General features: G+C 39.3%; 1 protein-coding gene across 1 annotated transcript in view; it reads right to left on the reverse strand.

Moving 5' to 3' along the window:
- The window catches only part of ADARB2 (adenosine deaminase RNA specific B2 (inactive)), a 307,816-nt gene extending 284,669 nt beyond the window's left edge, over window positions 1-23,147 (reverse strand). Inside the window, exon 1 of the mRNA XM_062621538.1 lies at window positions 22,819-23,147. Within this exon, the coding sequence (XP_062477522.1) occupies window positions 22,819-22,918 (100 nt within the window). The 5' untranslated portion in view covers window positions 22,919-23,147. The remainder of the gene's footprint in view (window positions 1-22,818) is intronic.
- Window positions 23,148-23,832: the final 685 nt, after the last annotated feature.

Raw genomic sequence — 23,832 nt, forward strand, 5'->3', positions numbered from 1 at the left:
AAGTCTTACTCAGGACTGCAGGATCTCAGGCTCCACTCCTGAAATCAATGGCCAAATTCTCCTCTCACCCAAGGAATGAGCAAAGAAATTATTTTCATTGAGATTTCACTGTTAAAGGTGTTTGGCAATGCTGACACTTGTAATTTCCAGCAATTTGAACAACACATACCCACAATGACATTTGTATAAGAAAGTTTTGATATTGACAGCTCAGATTTATTTTTTTTTAATTAAATGAGATCAATTTGTTTCTTGTACCATCTCTAGTCAATTATGAATATTTATTGCAAGATGCCAGGCAGTAACGATCATTTGGTAATACAGAAACTACAGACAGGTAAGCATATGGTCTCAATAATCCAAGATCTGTATCCACATAAAAACGTCTTTACTTGAATTCAGCCTCAAGGCTTATACATTCCCTTGAACTAAAATATCCACTCTGTTATTTACTGCATTACTTAAAGAAACTGCTTTCTTATATTTAGAGAGGCTCACAAATGACATACTTTGTTGTGCAATGTACTGGCTTGTGTGCCAAACCATACATCACTACACTTTACCAGATGTCAGAATTTAAAGCAGATCTTGGCTCTTTCTTCATTGGGAGACAGAAGGAAAATGGCAGCTCATGCCACTGCAAGCTGAACTACTTTTTCTGATTCATGTTGTTGTGACTGTAGCAACCTGTTGGCTATAAAACCCTATAGAATTATTTAGGATGAGATCTTTTGGGTTTTGATCCTCTCTCTCAAGTTCTGGGGTTTTTTTTTAATTATTATTTCTGAGAGAGGCTTCATGGTCTCCTGTTCTTCAAGGAGGATACAGCAAGTTCAAACAACATAAGGTCTCATACAAACACATCTGTGGACAGTGGGAGTTAAACACTATATTTAAAAATTAAGTATGCAATGACAATTCATCCCTGTTATAACAGCAGATTCCTTGTACAACCACAGATGTCTGAGGGAAAGACAGGGAGAAGCAAAGGACTGAATGCTAGAGAAAGAGATCTGAATCATAAACATTTAAAGAAATGAGGATAAACACACACTTAAAATATTGTTGACTGACCTTAGATATTTGCAACTTAGGAATTATACTGCATAGGCACAACTGCATCATGCCACAGATGGTTCAGAGAGTGATGCAGAAACTGAAGCTGCACATTGTGCATCAGAAAACAGGAAATTCATCTGTGAGCCATGCACCTGGAGTAAGTTGCAAAGTTGGCACACAACTTTGTGCATTCTTCAAGACCATATTATGCAAGATGCACACTAAATAGCACCTCTATGGCATTAAATCATAGCATTATAGAATGAATCATAGAATGATTTGCGTTGGAAGGGACCTTAAAGCTCATCCAGTTCCAACCCACTGCCACAGGCAGGGACTCCTTCCACTAGAGCAGGTTGCTCAAAGCCCCCTTCCAACCTGGCCTTGAACACTTTCAGGAATGGGACAGCCACAACTACCCAGGACAACCTGCTGCAGTGTCTCCCTACCCTCACAGTAAAGAATTTCTTCCTAATATCTAATCTAATATCTTCAGTTTAAAGCCATTATCCCTTGTCCTATTAGTATACTCCCTGAAAAAGAGTCCATCCCCATCTTTCCTGGGGACCTCTCTAAGGTCTCCCTGAAGTCTTCTCTTCTCCAGGATGAACAACCCCAACTCTCTCAACTGCCTTTGTAGGATACGTGCTTCAGCCACTGATCATCGTCATGGCCTCCTCTGGACCCACTCGAGCAGATCTATGGCTTTCTTATGCTGGGAGGCCCAGATCTGAACACAGTACTTCAGATGGGGTCTCACAAGGGTGGAATAGAGAAGGCAAACCACCTCCCTTGACTTGCTGAACATACTTCTTTTGATGCAGCCTGGGATGTGATTTGGCATCTTGTTGAAATCAAACATATATCTTGGTTTTTTTTGGAATGGCTCACTTCCCGAGATGAGATACTAGATTAAGAAAAGTCATTTGGGGGTCAATTAAATTCTGCATTTCTTTTCAGAAACCAAGGAAAACAAAACTGAAAATACAATATGTATGTGTGTGTAAAATAAAACAATTTGTGTGCAAGTGAGAGCAAACACTTGGGACTTTTCAAAACTGATTTCAAAGAATTTTTAAAACAGAATGTCATACTGAGATGTAAAATTAAAACGACTGACTTTGTTGATTGTCAAATAAATTCGACTACCTTCTACCATACCACTAATCAGGTTTAATGCACCGCTGCTGCTGCAGAGACTATGCTTTTTCACCTGTTTTGCAAAATTATTTACTCACTGTCTAGTTCATCAGTTGATCTGAAGCTAAAAAAGTACACAAGATTATTTTTTTTTTTTTTACCAGTTCTTTTATACTTTCGTCATGGTGCAAATGGGAATTTCAAAACCAGGGGGTTGGTTGATGTTACTTAGCAAATTTTATCAGAACATTCCACTGACTTAAGGCTTTGTTATGTTTCTTTACCCATTTGAATTTCTGTAATTTCTTTTCTGATACTTTGTTCCAGTAATGCTTAACCAGCCATTAGCTTTTCTTAGTAAAGCCAAATTGAATGACACTAATGTGAACAGCATAAAACCTGCATTGACCTACTTTTATTAAATGAAGGAGAATAGGCCTCATAGGTCTGTTAGGCTGTCCAGTTTGCTCTTCCACTTCAAATTACTGATATTTCCTTACCATGATCTATATATACAGGTTATGCTTAACTCTGTTTGAAAGCAACGCAAATATAATACACAGTATGTTCTTACTCACCTCCTGTTCAGAATTACCAGCAATTCAAGAAATAGCCAAAACTGATGGTTCCAAAGATTGGGAAAGGAAAGAAAAAATGGAACAAGGCAGCAGATCTTCAGCTTGACACAATTAAATGCTACTTATGAAGCCAGTATGACCCAATAGCAATTTTTAGGAGAATGAATTATCCTCAGGCATTTTTCTGCTCAGGTAGTTTTAATGTTTTTCCTCTCCCTTACTCTGTCCAATTTTAAAGCTCCAATCCTGACTGAACTGCTGAGCATTCCTCTGTAGCATTGGTTTCAGCAGAACAGAAATGCCCTTTGCACCTCACTAAGGTTTGCCAAGCATTGCAGAATTAGGCCAAATAATTAATTGCTGTCAGAGAAGATCAGCTGTCACCGAAGCAGCATTTGGTAGTTCAGGTCACCTGCAGGTTACATACCCAGCTTCCTCAGCGCCTAGAAATAAAACTTAATGCCATTTAGTAACATTGCTATCACTTTACAACAGCAAGCAGGAGGTCCCAGATGAGATGAGGACCACATTATTTCAGACATAATTTGGTGGTCTCTACACAGCTCACAGAGCAGAGATTATAAATAATAGTGATGAATGTATTCTGTCTGTCCTCCTGGACCCTATGCAGAGGGGAGGCAAGCGGATTGCCAGTCTCGCAGAAACAACAGCAGCAGATCCAAAAATTAAATTCAGGGTTCCTGAATTTGACACGATCATCTTTCTTATGAGCTTTGCAAACAAACAAGACGCGTGTGCAACCACCCAACTGGTTCTCCTGCATTTCTCAAGAAGAAATTTAAAAGCAAAACAAGAAGGACCTGTTCTGAAAAATCTGCCCTACAAAATCCTGCCTAGGGTACTAAGAAAAATCAACATTCACCACTTCCAGCTATATGCATTGAAAAAAACAGTCAAGCTAGTATTTACAGATGATTTTTTAACAGGTCTGACCTCGAAGCAGCAGCTCACATTCCCAATATTATAGGGAGGGAGGAAAGCAGAAACAGATCAATCACTCTACAAAGAGGCTTGTCAAGGAGTGGATATTTTTCTTTTGTAGCATTTTCTTCTCAGCAGCTGCCCACATACAGCCTATCAGGAGATATCTCAGGTGTCCATCAGAACATTTTTCTGTGCTCTCTCCAGTGCTAGTGCTTAAGCTTAATTTATTTGTCAAGTGCTCATATGGGAGTAGGACTGAGGGGGGGAAATAGGGAGAAATGTGTTTGTTTACCATGATACTGCCCTACCTTTCCGCTTTCTGTCAGCCTGTGATTATTTACGTCAGACCTGCTTGATTTCTGCATCTTTTAGGGTTTTTTGTAATTAATTCAGTCTCAATATTCTCCTCATTCCCATACTTTTCAGATAGCATTTCATCTCTTTTGATCTGCTTCGGTTTCTTTTCTCCCTTCTCCCTCTTTGCCTTCATGCTCTTTCTAAATTTTGAAACGGATTTTATTGGTTGATTGAGGCATTTGAATTGCTTTCAAAGGATGGGCCTTGGAAACACAGGATAGCAGCTCACCTAATCACATTTCTCACCTAGAAGCTGTATAATAAGGGTGATACATAGGGTGTGAGGCTGCGACACTACTAGCGAAGATGAGCTAATGGACCTTGGCCAGCCTTAATTAGAGTTTCTAAGCCAAACCTTTTCCTTCTCTGGCCATGAGTGTGTCAGCCTATCAGTTTTGTTAACAGCTGACAACCTCCTCTGATTAGTTTGTCTTCATCTTCCCTATTTTGTGTGTTGATATGGCACCAAGACTTATTTCCCTGCAACAAGGGGGCCCTTTGCTTTGCAGGCAGAACAAAAGTGTCAGCCTATCAGTTTTGTAACAGCTGACAACCTCCTCTGACATCTTCCCTATTTTGTATATTGACATGGCACCAAAAATTACTTCCTTGCGGGAAGGGGTCCTTTGCTCTGCAGGTATAACAAAAGTGCCACTTCTAAGGGCACCTGACCCTACCCCAGGAGAAACCATGTGTGGCATGAATCACTGCACCCGAGTCCCTGCACCTTCAGGATATGGCCATCTGGCACTTAAAAGTGTATATACATATATATATATGTGCGCACACACACATATATATATCTCCCAAAAAAGCAAACACCCCCCCCCCCCCCCCACCAAACAAACACAAAACCACAACAACAAAAAGCCCCCCAAACCATCATCTCTACGTATCCATTACTGATGTATTGGCACCCAACATGAATTGCCTTGCCTGCAGGGGGTAGAGTGAAACAACTTATTTCAAACTAGCTTACGAAGGCTTATCAATTGTATATGGGTTCCATGATGGAAAGCTTCCAACCAGCTGTGCAACGTGTAAATCAAAATGTGCCTTCTTAATAACAAAGGCTTGTTTCGATCAGGATGGACTGATAAATTATTTTCTGCCAGAGGATAAAGAGGACTGGGCTTTAGGTATGTAAAAATGGTAAATATTTCTCTTGTGCTTTTATTCTTTCTTAGTCAAATGCATCTTCAGAGAGCCGTCAGTTTCCTTGCCACAGAAAGAAAAAAACTCAGGGTTACCACGATCCCTGTGCTTATTCATCTGATTTTGCCTTAAGTTAAATATTGGAGAACCATCCCTATTTGGTAAGGTTTTAATTCTGCCACTGGCTATGACAAAGGCTGCTGTTTCTATCCACTGCTGGGCTTGTTTGTCTCAGATTTTTTATTTCAGCTAGAATTGCAAAATACACTATTGTAGTGCAAAATGAATGGGATTTCCTCATTTTAGTTCATTATCTTCATCTACTTCTCTCCACTAAAGAAGAGAGAAAAGTCCCACTCATCTTTCTGCCCTCCCCTCACCCCCAGCCAAAGTGGCAATTGTACCATTAAGCCTCGAGTGTTTTACATATGCAAACACAAACACAGTGCTTACAGGAAAGATCTTACTATCCATATGTTCATCTCCTTCCCTTTACCTAAACCAGACGATTACCTCAGCAGCTCAGCTGTGTTATTGAGACATTTCAGCGTGAAATTTGTTTTTCCTCACTGAACTTTAAGTGGAATTTCAAGTGCCAAGTCTCCAAAGCCAAGTGGGGCTATTAAGAGATAATTACTAATTATGCTAATTTGAGAAGTTGTGCTATTTCTTTCCCTGGTCATTTTATCTGCAGCTCTCCTGAGAGAACAGTCCCCATTCAATGTTAATAACCTTTCTAGACTGAGCATTCAATGGAGGACAGTGTGTCCTAAGCCCACAAATATTTTATAGTTAATCTAGATATGTGGCTGTAAATTAGAAAGAGAAGCAAGTTGCACTAATGCTAATGACTTATGTTATTAATTTTTTGCAGTAGCAGAAATATCTGATTGCTCTCCATTCATATACTGATACAGCCTTTTTGTGATGGTTTTCTTTTAAATGAAAGACTCCTCACTGACTTGAAATACCCACTACATTAGTAATATTTCTCAGCAATCATTTTCTAATCCTACATACTGCAAGCTCCCCTAAGAAAGGATTAAAACAAAGAACATATTTGATTTGAATTTCCTAAATGTCTCATTTATTTTTCCCTTATATATGTAAAGATATGAAACATGCCTTTCCATGTTTTATGCACTGCCTTTTTTTTCCTTTTCTTTTTTTTCAAGACAGTGGCTACCGAGTTGGTATCAGGCTGTAAAGTATGCTGACAGAATAAGAGTCTTCATTATTTTTTAATAAAATAACAAATTTAGGTTTTATTTGATGTAGAATTCCATTCCTGTTCTGTGGCAAAAGATACATATTTCACATCTTTTATACTTACCATTTGTTTGTGGAGTGCCAGTACCCAGAGCTTTCTTGGCTTGGCTTACCTTTCAAGCGCAGAGGTGCTGAGGCTGTCCTCTTGTCACACTACTTGTTGAAAAACTCTTGTCTTTCTGCAACTCAGAATGGATCTCCCACGTAAGAGCAGACAGACAATGTCCAGTCTCCGTTGGAAGAGCACGGTTACTCTGATGTGACTGTGAAAGCCCAGGTCCTCTAAGCCCTGGGTTTGTATCACACTGAATGGGAAGCCTGAATGCTTAAAAGCAGCTCCTGGGAATACAGATGCAGGATCACCCTCTCCATTTGTCAGTATAACATGAACACCTTAAGCACTCGATGGACAAGAGCAACATCTGAAAGCAGATCCAGCCTCACAGTGACCACACAAGACAACAGGGTGTAAACAGCTGTGGTACTGCAGCTCAAGAGGAGAGTGCAGAAAACAGCAGATATGCAAAATATTTTAATAGCAATTTGGCTTATATACTTTTTTTTCAGTTTGCAGAATCTAGATGCAAACCCACTAAGCAAAGAAGAAAATGAGACTGAGCAACAAGAACGCAAAGGACAGCAGCTCGTACTATGATTTTTTGCTATTTTAACACCATACACAGGCCTATAAACAGTGGATGTGTTTTTCTAAAAAAGCAAAAAACGTAAATATTCAAAATCTTGGGTAGCACTTATTTCTGGAAAATGAAACACACAGCCCTCAGATTCCAGTTCAGTACTCCCAATGTAGGAGTGGGAGGACTGCGTTCACATGAGACATGAATTAGGGCCTAAAAATATGTCCTAGTAATAACGCAGAAGATAATTTTAAGTTTCAGCATTGCCAGTTTCAGAATACAGCTTCCTTTAGTGAAAATCCATTTTGCAAGTATGTGAACCTGCCCTCAAGCTCTTGATAAATATCAGGTAAGACACGTCTTCCTTGCTGGTGGGGATGAGGGGACCAAGGGGCCACTGTGCTCCCACCATATCACTGGGAGACACAGGAAAAACACAGCTGTGTGACTCTCTAGTAATACATCTCCCACAGGTTCACATGAGCACATCCAGCAGAACTGGCTGCTATTTAGACCATAACGTGACCCCGACATTTCATCAGCTCACTAGTAAAGCCAAGTGGGCTGAAGTCCTTGACCTGCACCTGGTCAGACACATAGCTCATGGACTTCTTCATAAAACAGACTTTCTAGCTGTGCTCAATGGAAAACATAAGCAGAAGGCAACATAGGCAAGTGTTGCACGTGAGTCTCATATCAGCTCTCCCTTGGGCAGACAGATTGTCATAGGGGAGGTCTTGCATCTCCCTTAAGTCCCATCAACTCTTGAGGCATTGCATCTTCCAAAGAAACACTCTGTTGCCCCAAAATTCAGCTTAAGCTGCATTAAAGACTGCTGCTCCTTGCTGATACATTGCTGTCCAAAGACAGCAGCTAAGGGAACCTGCTGGAGGCTGAGAAAAGAGCAATGCATCTGGGCAATACAAAGCTGTAAGTGAATAAACATCTGCAAGAGAGATATCTTAAAAGAAACAAACAAAGAAAGAAAATCACACACACAAAAATGAAACAACCCAGAAAAAAAGCAGCAGTCAGCAATGAAAGATACCATATCTCCTGAAAGGCCTGCTGCAATACTTAAAATTAGTTCTTCCTGGAGAGAGAAATGAGCACTAGAGACTATTTCAAAATGTTTCATGGGCTCTGCTGGTCACAGCCACACTTGTTCTGCACGCTCTGGGAAACTGGCAGACTGGAATCACAGGCCCAGAAAGATGCTTGACATTGCTAATTCTAGCTGAAATGAAGTTTTCTGCACATGTTATTTCTTAGTCATGTTTGAAATTATTTTTTAATCTAGTACCTACAAAGATCACACAGAGTTGTGAAAGAAAGAAAAGGATCAGCTTAAAAAATCCAGTGTTAACTGTACTTTTTCCTTTTATATTTCCATAATGAAAATATTTATAACTATATTATTTTACAGTATCATTCCAAAATTGACAGTAACCTATTGAGAAGCATTTGCAGCTCTCACAGAGTTTGAAAGGCTCATATTGCATGAATAAGAGAAATGCATATTTGCAACAGACCTCAGCAGTCGGCTTGCACGGCCTCTAACTGGTGTGAGAAATTATGTACGGGAGAGCCTGAATACCACACTTTGGCCCATTTTATGCCAAAGAGAACGGGATTCTTTGGATGGACAATTCCATGTGGGTATAGGCTTTAGTAGAGAGGAGAAACAAGTGATTTTCTGAAAACCATAGATTTTTGCATCCTAGGACTCATGGCAATGTTGGTTTTATTTACTCTGTATAAATATACAAATAGATGCATGTTTCTATCCCGCATATTTGCGAAGAAAACTTTGAAAATATAAACTGATGAAAGCTTTGCAAAAGAAACTCTTATCTATCATTACTTTTTACCAGCCACAGTTTCTTTATGGACATCTGAAGCCCCAAATTCTACAAAGGAGTATGAATTCTGTATTCCTTGACTTTTACTACTTCCCTGCAGCCCATCTGCATGGATTTATTTTCAGGCTAACAGCCCAGATAATTCAGGGTGTAACATTTCACCCTTAAAACCCCCAGTTATAATAAAGAATAAATAATAATCATGAGGCGTACAAGATGCAGAGAGATGAATTACAACGCAGATGTTTGATCTTGTCTTTTCAGCTGAGATTATAAATGTTCTGAGCCTAAGAGAAAAATTCAGAGCCTGAAACCAAACGTTTGCTAATTAATCAGTTATAACAGTGTAGGGGATTACAAAACACAATTAAAACACATTGATATCAAGAAAGACAAAGGAGGATGGTGAAGGGAGTATGGAAGCAGCTCTCGACAGAGAAACATCTCTACACAAGGTGGTGAAAATGATGCAACTCATAAATGATTTGTGATTAAGAATTAAAAAACAACTACAAGATGACTATTTTATGAACCAAATTGATTGCTGGAAATTTGACCCAATGTTCATTAAAAAGAAAATACAAATCGGGGTTTGAGGCAAGCTGCTTATGAAGCCTAGGACAAAACTTCCATTGAGTTTAGCACTTCATATAAATATGCATGTACGTTAATATACACGTTACTAGAGCACAAATCGGCACATTAATATGCATAGTACTAGAGTGTCTGTGTTTAAGTACATAAATAGAAATTGAATATAAACATATGCATTCATAGCTTTGAAATTCCATTAGTAACAAAACAGCGTAGAGAAATTATTAGCATTTTTAAATGATGATTTCTGCTTAAGTCAGATACTGAACTGTTACTGATACTTACTTACAAGGCATTCAACAGATGGGTAGTCTAGACTGATAACTTCTGTGCTATGCAAATGTATTTTTAAATCTTCTTTAACGTTAAACTCTGATTCTGTGCTGCAGAATGAAATAAAGTGCTTTCCTGGGTGTGCAATTTTATCTTATTTTCTTTTTGAAAATCTAATTTGGCAGTGATCTGCTACTGATAGTGCCAGTCAGAATGACCCTAACCCCTATAAAAATTACCATCAAGGTCAATCTGAATAAAGACAATGTGACCACACATGTGAGGATTACCTATGGGATGAAGGTGCCATAAATGGTAGGGCCTTGTGCTCCTGGAAAAGAAAGATTCCCATGTAACAGCACAAGATCAGGCTCCTATTCTCTTTATCTCAATTCTGCTCTCAACCTTTCCCTCTTTTCTAGGGAAAAGAGGAAATTGCGCTTTTGTTCACAAATTGTCAACAATGTTGACAAATGCATATTTTCTGTAATATTACCTACTCAACAAAAATCAATCTATGTACACAACGTACATCTTAATGTACATAATGGATGAAAGTGAACATTATACATGTGAAGATAGAAAATATTTTTTCTAGTTCTTTCTAGTTTTGGGAAATGAATGTAATAAAGTGATATCCCTTTAGAAATACTGCTGCTTACCATTTATTCATTTTAAACTATATTATTTAGGTAGCATTCATTTGTGTGGTTCACTGCTTGCCCTAAGAGACCTTCATTTGTTCAAAGTATGAACTCATTCTGGATTTAAAATGGTAAAAGCAAACTAATGTAAAAACATAATGAAATCACCTTCAAATCTGCTTACGTTCTCACTTTTCCTACAAACCCCCAACAAAAACAATCCCCCAAATTTCTCTGAGATTATTGCAGCAAATCCCATGCCCATCAAATCCTAAAACATGCTCCACCTGCTAGTGAAACTATCACAGTAATTGTCTGGGCTTTTATCTAATGAATATGCATTACAGCAGTCAAAACAAAATTCTAACTTAATCTACATTACTGGGGAAAGTTTCTGAAACAAGCTGTTGCAGGGAAATTTATGTAATACGTTGTCAACGTTCAACAGAGACAAGCTGTCTGCTAGAAAGGGCTGACGGAAACCAGTTTCCCCATTTGGTAAGGGAGCTGTATCATTGCTGCCCTTAAACCAGGCTTTTGCCCACAGATGCACTGAAAACATCACATCTCATCGTCCATTTAGCTCTCCTGCCCACCTGTACTTCATCTCTATGCAAAGTCTTTGTGGACAATCACCGAAATCTCTTTTTGCCATGTGGGTTTCAGTGAGTCATAATCATCTTTTCTACAAAGCGCAAATTCACTGATACCTGCTGGAAATGATAGATGGAAATTCAGTTGACTGACTGCACGATGTCTGTGCATAACTGCATCTGCAGGCAGGTCTGTGCCCACCGTCAGCATTTGCAACAATATACTATGGGGCACACCAATAAAACAAAAAGTATTTGAAATCAAGATTAGCAAGATTAACAAACCATTCTTCATCCAACTGCTTGCACATAATGCATGCATTGCTTTTGCTATAACAGCCATTAGAATAATAGTATCAGCCCCTTATCTTTACTTTTTGCGTTTCTCATGTCTGTCTAAACAGCAGAGATACCACCTTTACATGCCAGTGTCAGAAAAACATCTATTCTGCTCAGGAAGTGGTAGGAAGATCAGTTTAGATGTGCTAAAACAGAATGAGCCCTAAGAAATATGAGTTGGCAAATAAGTGCATTACAACTTTTCTTTAATATGTAGATTTTTTTTAGAAAAAGAATAGTAGCTCCTTATCCAGTTTCTGGTTCCACAAAATAACCCTAAAGCACCTGCATATTTGTATGCAGATCTTGTTACTCTTTATTTACTGCTTTTCTAGGCAGCAACGGAATGACTGAACAAGTGATTTTGCTGAACCAAGCAATATGTTACCTATGTTACCCCGAAGACCTTTGATGATATATTGGGCCTATTCAGTCACCACTTCCATGCATGCTTTCATTTTCATAATTTATATGAATAACAGCTGCTTCAATAGGTGAGGATACAAGCAAGGGGATTAAGAGAATAACAAAAAGGGGATAAAAGAGATGGGTGTTTTGGTAAAGAAACAAAACAAGTGCAAATATGTAATCAACACATGGATTTTTAGGGCTACACAGTCTATGTTTTATTTTACAAGGAGCTTTTTTGTGCCTTTGTGGTTATCTTTTTAATAATTAACAGTAGATTGAGACTGCTTCCATAGTCACACCCCCGTTAAAACAGCCCTCTATAAGGCCAAACCAGTGTGTATTATGCTGCTTCTTGCTTTCAGTTAATTTTGGGGACTCTTAATGAGGGCTTAGAGTTTTCTGAGGCAAAAGTAAAAGCAGTAAGGTAAAAGGAATATATTTTTTAATTGTTTTTAACTTTTAGAATTCCTTTCCTAGACTCAGAAATCATGGCTTGTTCTTTCTTTCATCTTAGAATTATCTGCCACATTTTAGTCAAAAAATTATCTTATGGTTAAAGAGCATAGTCAATTTACAGTGTTTTTAGCTAAAGTGGAGTAGTCTCCTGGTCTTCAAAGAAGCACATGCATATACAAAATTGATGAACGGCAGGCAAGGCACAAATGTAGGCACTGTTAGTAAGATTTTTAATGGAAATAAAAGTTATGAAATTTAGCTAATATTTAATTCCACTGAAATTGATTCACCTAAAAAGTGAAATCTTGTAAACAAAAAATCTGTAACCGTTTGTCAATTCCTCAAGCAAATTCTCATAGCATTTGATGGAATAATCCAAGTAGAGCTAGTCTACAGACTTGTCAGCAATGTGCTAAGAAAAAGTTGCCTTTTAAATGTAAACTTGGATACACAAAAAGCTTGCCCTCAGCAAGTATAACATGCCATTCTTGAAGAAATCAAAAGCCCTCCAGGAACTGAAGAGTAAATGCAATTCCACATCAACATAGAATCTGATTCCATGCATTTGTTTACATACAAAATAGATAAATAAGTAAAAAGCCCTTTTCTTTCAACCACCACCAGGCAGAACTGCTTTGTGAACAACTCCAGCAGGCTGCCTTGCAGGCAGGGATTATACCTGTTTCTGCCTGTGTGCACCGACTGCAGCAGACAGCCCAGCACACTGTCCGCCTTGAAATGAGCGGTGCTCCCAGGGACCTGCCATGTCATACGAGTACTTTGCAATGATAAACCCATGCAGAAAACATAGGTAGGTACAAACCAGAAACAGCTTAATTTGATACTAGAGAAGCTGGAGCAACAGACTACTGAATTCCTACCTCTTGCTAATTAATTCTGCAACAGATTTATTAACTGCTCTGACACAGTTTCCCTCTCTGTAAACTGGGGAAATATGTCTTCTCATATCAACTCTCACTCTCAGAGAGTTCATAGCAACTTTTCATAAATAATTTGAGCATGTACCTTGTATGATAACACTGATGCATTTTTATTAACTCTGGGCAATAAGAGTCCTTGATGGCTGGGATGAGTTAGAATTATCTGAAGAAAAGGATGATCTTAGTCACTGGCATGGAAAAACAGTCCAATAGGCCTTAAATCATGACAGTGTAAATTTAATAAGGAATTCACTGGTAGCCTTCAGGAAAATCTGCCAGAACTTCTTTGTCTATGGTTTCTTTTCTTACCCCATTTAAGCATAATGTATCACCTGCTTAAAAATGTGTCTGGGCTAACCAATCTATAAAACAGTGTTCTGTTAAACTACTTCTATTACACACCGCATTTCTAAACTGCAAAAGGCTATTTCATTTCTGACTAATCAAAAACCGTGTACATTTTTTAAATCACCACTTTTCTTTGACATCTAATAACCATCTTCTGGTAACTGGAACTGTTAGTATCTTACTGCCTGTTTTTACCTTACCTTTTACCTGTTTATACCTTGTGCTATTACATGCCAAGACTCCAAACTCTTTTGTTGTTTTAGCAAAATGAATGCAGAGCTAAAGTCTCATTTTAAAAGTATTATTGGCAGGGTACAAGTTAACCTAGAAAGACAAGCTTTTGACTTGTTCTTGCAGAACTGAAATGCTTCACATTTATGCTTGAATAGTGCATATTCTCTCATTCCTGTGTACAAAATCTAAAGGATTTGTATAGTGAAAATTTGTTGAAAAGAAAATAAATTATCAAATGACTTGCACTCATGGATTGCAGCTGAAGGCACAACAACTCCTTGTGGACACAGCGCCAGGTAAGGCAAAGCTCTGTCATATAGCTGTAAAAACTGGTCATTATAAACATGAATTGAAAAACAAGTTCCTCAACATGAGAAACAACAGATTTTACAGACAGACATCAGATGTTTTAGCATAAATAAATGATAAATAGAGACGATCAATAATCTTTGCAGCACTTGCATGTGGAGGAGACCTGCTGTCAGTGATATTAGAGAACATTCCCTGTTTGTCCTGTTTCTTTTATACTCCTAAATCCACGAGCAGCAAGAGCTGAGCTCCAATTACTGTCTGCACGGCTCAACAATGAGGCAATGCAGTCCATGGCCCTGCTCCTCGCTTCCCAGAATCACCTTTCATAGAGACATGTAAATATCAATTCATGATTGGCATGAGGGAGGGAAATTACAACCTGGAAATCAGCTAGTGAAAGTTAATTTCAGTTAAATATTGTTCAAGAATCCGTAAGAGGTTTGTGGCAGGGCTGGTGGCACGGATGTATTGTGATGCACAAGCTCAGAGTTGGCTTCTGCTCCCAGTTATGTCAGTTCTGTAAGATCCAGCTGGAGAAAGATCAGCACACAAAGAAACTTAAGAACAAATCCACCTTTTCAATAAAGGTTTGGGGTTTCCTGACATTAATATTACAGGCTACTGCACAAGGATCTGTTATTACCGTTCTGAATTACCCAGGTACTCAGAAAACATACGTACAAAAATGGGACCTAGAAATAGCCTAAAAAAATCTTGCTTAAGAAGTTTCTTTCATTTATTTCTCACCAAAAAACAATAAAAATCTTATAATCCTTGTGCAGTTGTGCCTTTGCCTGTAAGAAAAAGTATTACACGGAGGAAAATCATACGCAAATCCTATCAGAATGTTTATATATATTTAAAATTACAAGTTCATGCACCATGGATGAATGGATGTGTATAAACACACAAATGAAACAAATTTTATTTTTACATCTCTAAACAAAATATTTCAAGGTAATGTAAAAATCCCTCATGTAAATATTTTTTGGACTCTACAGGCTTTAAGACCCTTTGTCTAATATAACTTGTAGTTTATTATGCTCATTCATTTAATATTGCTAGACAGCTGAAGCTAAACTTTATGTCAAAAGGAAATATATATATGTACATATATATTGAGGCACAGACATGTATGTGTACAGCAGCATAGCCACCCTGACTCCTGCTGAGAGGCTTCAATTTCAATTTTACTGTGAGCAGGGGCAGCAGTATCAGGCCTCATACAAAGGTAATACATTATTACAGTTGGCTTGATAGCCATCATTTCACATTTGTTAAACCCCACTATTTAAGGAATAAATAGCCATTTCACAGTCTCTGAGAAGTGGTAAGGAGCAAGCAACTGCATTAAATTAGTTGTGTGTAAATCTCTTTCTATGGAGATGGAGACAAAATATCTGTCAAATTCTACTTATTTCTTCCCACACTTCCTAGCAGCCTTGACTCTTCATGCTGGTTTTTCATTAGCAGTTAGAGAAAGGTGACTCTGCTAATAATTTTGAGGACCATTTCCCTTATAAGAAGCAAAAATAATGTAAAAATGAGAAAAAAGAAAAAAAAAAAATCACACTTTAACAGAAAGTATTTTGCTGAGATCTACTTATTGCTCACTCCTTGGTCCCAAATCACACATAAAATGCTACCAACACGTACCACAGGTTTCAGAAACAGCACTCAAGTGGCACAACTCCAAAAGCAGATGCAATAGTTTGGTACTGGAACCAAACCCTAACCCAACAGGAACACTTTCACAAAGACAGACTACGGTGTGCAGGGATAATCCCTTATTACAGACTATACATCTGAAGATGACACTCTAGCAGTAACACCAGTAACTGTGTTTTTCTGCAAAACAAATCACCATGTGTTTATAAAGTTTATTTTCACCCCCTTTCATTCCCTTTTGCTTCTCTTTCCAAGTGAATAAGAAACAGGGGATGTACTAATTTTTATCATCATCCTACCTAACCTTACTACAGCATCAAAGTAAGAGACTGGAATCAGTCTCAGTTTTCATCTATTTTTACATACATTGTGCAGGGTGTTGAGTGGGAACAGAGGGGAAGGTAACTTAAAAAGCCATCAGGCATATCCCAAGGAAATGTGCCTGCCTTCACTGTAACTGTGTTCCAATCTCGGGAGGCACACGGGTGGACGGATGACATTGCCACCACTGCAAAGCCAAGCAGAAAGGTACCTCCTAAACTGCTGCGCTATAGCTTCAGCTGTGAAAACAGGAGAATGCAAAAAGGCTCACAATGAACAGCAGCAATTAACCCATCTAAAAAACACCTTTCCATGTAATCCCAGTAGTTCAGGAGTCAGATAATTTCCTGAAAAAGAGGATTCATATCTCATATTAAAAATCCAAATCCTTCTTAACGTATCCTACCTAAAGCTGAAGCCAACATTCACTGAAGCGAGCAGCAAACTTTTTAGCTAGTCTCAGCTGAGCTAATCAAATACCTCAGCTTCCTACACATATATTGTTTTTCCATACCTTGAGTGAAAGAATTCCCCAGGCCAGCTACATACTGTCTGAACAGAATAAGTCCTTCCACTCTTATTAAACATGCTGGAATTCTGTTTCCTTAACAGCCTCTGTCTTTGTAAATAATAGGAAAAATCAGGTATAAATCAGAGTAGCCTGTTTTACATCCTTTATAATCTTTCCTTCTTTAATAGAATTTTATTGTATTCTTTCTTTAACTTATCTCCAAAATAAACAATATAAATCTTACCAATTTTCTTGTACTGAAATTTTACACGTCTCTAATTCCTTCTGCCATATGTCTCTGAATCCTCACTATTTCTAGTACACATTTGGGAACTAGAACAGCCAGAATGAAACAGAATATACTCAGTGAAAATACACTTTCCATTCATTAATGACACTGTCATATCTTCAGCATTAGCCATCCTGCTCTTCATGCACTCTGCCCTGCTCTATGCTTCTTGTTATCACGCTTTACTTAGCAGAGATTTTCATTAAACCATCCATGGCAATGTCCAGTCCCTAGTCCGAACTGGGTATTGTTAATTCAGAGCCCAAAAAATACATATTCATATTTCAAACCCGTCCTAAGTAGCAAGAAATTCCAGACTGACTGAACAATGATAACACCACCCCTTTAATGCTTTCTGTTAAAGCATTACATTTGATTATTTTATGACTCGGGGCGGGTTACCTATCAGTATGGGTTGGCAAGCCGCTTCTACCGGTTAATAAAGTGATAGTTTTAATATTTATATATATATATATCACAATATGCTGCTAAAACTCCTCTGGGTTAACTGCTTTGTTTCAGGTTCGGGGGGGGGGGGGGGGGGGGGGGGGAACGGGGGGGGTGGGACAAAGGTCAGCTACAGCAGAAAGGTAGAGTACTTCATTTTCCTATCAGAACTTACATAATTTGTAAGAAAAATGAGCTGTGTTACACAGAAAACATCAAGTTCACCACAGATGCCTTCAGAATGATCTATGTATTGATACATATCAGGGTTTTTTGTCTGGATAACTAATGGTAAAATGCCTGAAAGGTTGTAGAGATAGTTAGCTCTAAGCACAGGGATCAATTCAGGTTCATTACTACTTGCGAAACCTATACAATATTAGGCAGCAGTAATTCAAAAGTAGTACAATTAACAGATCAAACAGATATTCTAATGTCTGCTCTTTTAATGCAGCTTGCTAACCTAAAGGGTATTAAAGGAACTTAAGAAAACAGTCTGCATAGACCTTTAGTAACTTGGGTATTTCACACGGCAATTTCACCTGACCTTTAATTTTCAGTGCAGTGTTTTCCATTTATAAGGATCACTTCAGAAAGGGCTGCCATTAAGCTTTTTAAAAACTCCAGTAATACTACTTAAACCAGAAATTCTAAGCAAAGCTCTCACCTTATGAGACATTTTCCCTACCCAAATCACCAAGGAGAAGTACAAACTCTTAAGTAATAGGAAACAACTTCCAACAGTATGGTACTTTACTAGCTTTATATGCCTCCACATTGCCACTGAAGAAAGCAAGCATCTGACTTCTGTGCTCAAAAAGTTAAAAATGGCTATATATGTCACTGCTCATGTAGGATATGGTCAATATTTATATAAGTGCTTCTTCTACTTACATAATTAATACTTCTTGATAAAGTTTAAATATTTTGTTCCCTTTCAAAGCAAATCGCGCCATTTTATTGTCCTCACGCGTACGTGCTGTTGCTAGGAAGATACAACTCTGCTATAAACTAATCGTCTGCTATTTAGATATGGACTCATGAATCCCATATTTTTATTCTAAATTTAAGTTCAGTCATCGTAGCTAATGTCCTTGATGCTATCTTAAATTGCTGTCATTACATGGATCACTAGAAATTGGAGGTAATAATAAAAAAGGAAAGAAAAAAGAAAGGCACCAAATTAAATGATGGATAAAGGTTTAATCAATTTAATTTTATCACCAAATCCAGTACCTTCCTTTCAAGCTGTCAAGGGACGAGATAAGCGGAACAAGTATTGAAGCACGATGCAATCCTGTTGTGGGGAAGGAGTTGTGTCCCTGAACCTCGCCAAGATGAAACACGCTCATTTATTACTTTGGCATTGCAGGATGATGAAGAACCAAGCTGGTTTCCTCCCTCCATCCCCAGCACAATCTTTCTGTTTCATTAATTTTTCATGGAATTTCATTTCACAATCATTTTGCCTCTCTCACCCGCTTGCTGCCCTTATTTAGTTTATTCCGTCAACTTGGATTTCATGTCCCATTGTATCAGCAGCAACCTCCAACATGGCTTTCTACCACATCAGGGATACCAGATTCCCTCCTGTTTCCAGTAATTAACTTTAATTGCTATCTCTATAAAACAGTACTACAAATAAGGTGCCTTATTTGTTGTTTTGTACTGGAAAATGACACAGAAGGGATATATCTCCAATCACCCATTTCATATTTACTTTCTATATGTTGATTTCTAAGAAGTTGCCAGAGGCTGCTAACATTTCACCTTTTTAGTACTATCAGTAAATGGCAACTCTGCTTTTGTTTGGCCTACTTGTAATCATTTATCTCAGAAAACAAGCCTTCTTTTTAAAATGTATACCACAGGCTATGAAATACACACAAACCATGCTGAGGCCGCTGTGCTGAATTCTGCCGGTGCTCTGCCATATTCCAAAGCCCTGGAAACACAAGAACCCACAAATACAGTAACTTCCTATAAAGCCCTAAGCATTTCAAATGGCTTTCTCTAAATCAGTAGGTGTAGTTTTTAAATTCTAGTCATTTTATGCACACAGATAAAACCAAAACAAACCCAACAGAACAACAAAAAGAGAAATATAAAACACCTATTACTGCTTCTACATGAAATTAGTCTGCAGATAATCTGGCAAGCATCCCTATTTATTTTTCATTAGGTCACCGAGAAATTAAGATATTAACTTCCCACCAGGACTTAATATACTTATTTTCTAAATTACAATGAAAATATTCCTACTTATACTAACATTAACAAATGGATATGAATATCCACATTTTAGCTGTTTAACACACTTTCTGCACGTAGTGTAAAACTGAATGAAAACACTGTGCAAATACATGCCTGAAACGTGATATTCGTTGCATGGACATTTAACCTTAAGTCTTCAAGGGAGGATATTTATACTTAAAGGGTTGCTGGATTTCATAAGCATAAAAATAAGATGCATTCAAATTAATTATTGGATAATGCTATTGTACACTCGAATTACACTCGGTATCCTAGACTTTCAGTGCTCAATTTGCATATATGGAAATCCTCTCTCTCCCCCTCAGTCTCATGCAGCACATGTTTTTTAACCTAAATGCACAGGGAAATTCAGCTATTCAGAGAATGTTGTTTGTTTCCTTGCTTGAACTTGCTTTCTGCCTCCAGCAAACTCCTAAACCAGATCATCCAGGTATAAAAGAAGTACAGCAAAGTGCTATACCCAGATACACCAATTTATAATTCCCACTAACTAGGACAAAAATATGACTGAAAACATGGAAAGTACATCCAAAGAGAAAACCCAGTGCTATTAAATAGAGAGTAACATTTGCTTCTACTTCTATACATCCTTAGATACTCTATCCAGTGATGTCTCAACCTGGTTTTAAGCACAGTACATATGTAACATGTGTAATAAAATATATTAAGTGGTATAAAGAATTTGTTGAGTCCATCTCCTTAAGAAGTAGGGATGTGACAGGTCATTTCATTTCCTTACTGATTAATATTCAATTTAAATTTAAGACTAGAGTGAATTTCTTTGGCTACAAGTGTCCACAGGTATCTGCATGTGTATGTGTAAACGTACGTGCGTAGTTACATATTTTAAAGCATCTACTAAAAGTATTCTTGCAAGAAACAAAATATGTGTGGATAATAGTTAAAGTCAAGTGACCCTCGCCTTTAACCATTTAGAGTGGTGACACTCTACAAAGATTTTCAGAGTCTTTTAAATAGATCAAACCTCCAAAACAGTGGAGCCCATATTAATTCTTATAAGAATGTAGTAATTTATGAGCTTAATATACATTTTCTTTACTAGTTTCTAGGGCAGTCAGTTTGTTAGACATCTTTGCATTAGATACAGTCAAAAAAGACACAGAAATATACGATCAGTAAGTAAACTAGTGAAATAATAAAATCCAACAGGTTTTATACTGGGTGTGCCTTAAATAAAAGGCATTTTTTTTTGCCAGTATAAAATTAAAGGAATGTGTACTTTTATGAATTTATACTACAATTACATAGAAAACAAAATCAAAATCATATGAACACAAGCATTGCTCCCTATAATTGGTATACTAACCGACCACATTATTTAGGAAGTGGTTACAACAGCACATTTGGAGAAATAAAGAAAAATAGCTCTTCAAGTGCATGTTCTTATTGATATTGATATCAAGCACTTTCTAGAATGTCATCAACCTCCAGATGTCTATTCTGCAAATAGCTGTTATTTAGCAAGTTACTGTTTAGCAAGTTTTTGTGGGTTTTTTGTAGGTTTTATGTGGTTTTTTTTGGTCTAAACATTCAACTTCTACCTTATTTTGGCAAAGCAGAGCAACTGTGGATTGCATCAGAAAAGTCTTACTGAAAGACCCTCACTTTTGTCTTCTGCTTAGAAACAAAATTAACACAATTTACCTTCATAACAAAGCACAATTTTCTTCATTGCACATATTAATGGATTACTCTTTTCTCTTGGCCAAGTACAGGGTAGCTAAGGCTAGGCTAAGTTTGTAGTTCCCTAGAAAAGTAGTTTTGCTTAAACAAATACAGCACAAAGAAGTCTGCAGACCACAACTTAAGTAACAAGCATATTTAAAGGATGCTTAGTATTTTAAAACTGATTTTATAATGGAGAGTAAAAGACAGCCTTTGTCACCAGGTGTTACAGCAACCCAAAAATCCAGAGGAACAAGTCAAGGTTACACACCTACTCCATGTCCTGATTTGGGTGCCTGTAGTTTCCGCTTGTGCGCAGGCCACTATTTGTAACTATGATTCTGAATACAGAGTTCAGGGGTGAAAGTTAAAATAGTGACAGGCAAATGATACAATCAAGCATTTAGCATTTGAGCAGTTTGTACCAGTTACCATATAAAACCTGCTCTGACACCTTTCTGAAAAGTTATCCAATACCGTGCTTAACTGCCTTTAACATAATAATAAAAAGACACTTAACTAATGGCGCCTACAAATGATGTTTTCTAGAATCGGAGAAAAAAACAGTGTATCGTGAGCATCGGCTTGAGTTGATGAGCTAGCTGACTAAAACTCGTGTTAGTCCCACATAATGATGACAATTACAGGTTAGATGGTATTTACTGCTCAGCGAAACATCTGGAGTTAGCACCTCTGCAATCAAATGCGTTGCAGCTGGGCATCTCTGGCGTCTCATACCGGTGCCTTTTACTTTAAAGTGTTCGCAGCCTGGCGAAGAGCTTTTATGTAGGGCATACTCCCCGTTCGCAATGACATCCTGTAGCTTCACTTTTCATGCCCATGGCAATGAGCGCCTTCCTAACAGGTTTGCTTAGGGAAGGGGAACACCACCAAAACAGCAAAACTCGGCGGACCTTCTCTAGAAGGATAAAGCGGTAGTTTGGAGGACTCAACCCGCCGCGCGGGAGCTGCGCGCTGCCCCGGAGGCTTCACGCCGCGATCTGCGCTGCCAGGGCACTTCCTGCGCCGGACACCGGGCGGCAGGTAGGGTAGAATGGTGTTGGGGGTGCTGGAGCCAGGCGAGGGACGTGCCAGCGCCGGCGGAGACCCCGGGACAGGGCAGCTCCTCCGCACCGCGTTACCTTGGACGGGGTCCGCCGAGCCGCCACCCGCTGGCACCCCTGCGAGGTTCAACCTCATTCCTAAACAAAGAGTGGAGGAGAGCAAACATTGTCCGTCCGCGGGGCAGCGCGGAGACCCCTCTCGTCCTCAAGCCGGACCCCGCGGGTGGCGGATCGGAGCAGCGGACGAGGCACCGCCCGCCCCTCACGGGCCGTCGGGGTGGCAGAAGGGCTGGGGCCGGCGTGTGCCGAGCACAGACAATAACCACAGGAGCAGCCGATGTTGTGTGAGAGACAGAGAGAGGAGAGAGGGGAAAAAAAGAGGAAAAAAAATAAAAATCTATCTAGCTTACCTTTCCTCTTTGATCTCCTTCTCCGCCTCCTCTTGGACTTGCATTTCAGCTGTCCGCTCGGCGCTCCCGACGCCCTGCTGCTGCCCAGGACGGATGTCATGCCTGCACTTCAGCTAAACAGCACCGCACCGCGATGTTTTCCTCCCGTGGAGTTTCTCCCTTTCCTGGAGGCGGCTTTTATAACGCGCCGGGCAGGGCGGGCTGCCCAGCGCCGCGCCGAGGGGTCGCGCCTCCGCCCCGACGTGCCGGGCCCGGCCGGGGCGATGCCCGGGGGCGGTAGCGGCGACTATGCCGGCCCCGCGCCCACTTTTTGCACCTCTGCGAGTTGCTGGGCGCCGGTCGCTTTGAAGCCAAGGGTGCGGGGGGGGCGTAAGTGGGGGGGGGGGGCGGATTTGCTGCTGCAAAGTCTCCCGCAACCCAATCGTTCCCGCCGCCCTGCGCTGACATCAGCTCCGCCAGCCCTCGCCCCCAAACTCCGCTTTCTCTGGGCTGCCGGCTGTGCCCGGCTCCGGGGAGAAGGCGAGGGAGAATAGCCCCGGAGGGAATAAAAACATCCTGCCGCCTCGTCTGGGAGAAGCTGGAGGGACAGCTTGCAAGAAGGGAGTCTGCAGGCAGGAATTCAAGCCTTTTCCTTTTTCTTTTTTTTTTTTTTCCCTTTTTTTTTCCCTTTTTTTTTTTTTTTACCCCTCTTCTTTTTTTTTTTTCTACTTTAGACCATGTGGACACTGAACACTCTGCTTCCAGAAACACAGAAATGCCGCTGCTGTCCTCCCCAGCCCAACACTTAATAACTAGTTCACTAATTGCAATGGTTATTATTCCCAGGGAAAGAATATGAGTTACTGTTGAAGTATCCCTGTGTCAACAAACCTTATGCAAGACGGTAAGTGTAGCGATTCTGCTTGAATCTCCAGTTATTTTTAAAGTACGTACTCTGCTAAATTCACGATCAAGGGCAAAAGCTCTGTGAAGAGAGGAGTGCACTGTCGCTCAGACTCACACATTAACACTGTG

Source organism: Pezoporus occidentalis, unplaced genomic scaffold (genome assembly GCF_034315485.1).
Source record: "Pezoporus occidentalis ecotype Australia unplaced genomic scaffold, CSIRO_AGI_Poc_V1 ctg23, whole genome shotgun sequence".
NCBI classification, from domain to species: Eukaryota; Metazoa; Chordata; class Aves; order Psittaciformes; family Psittacidae; genus Pezoporus; species Pezoporus occidentalis.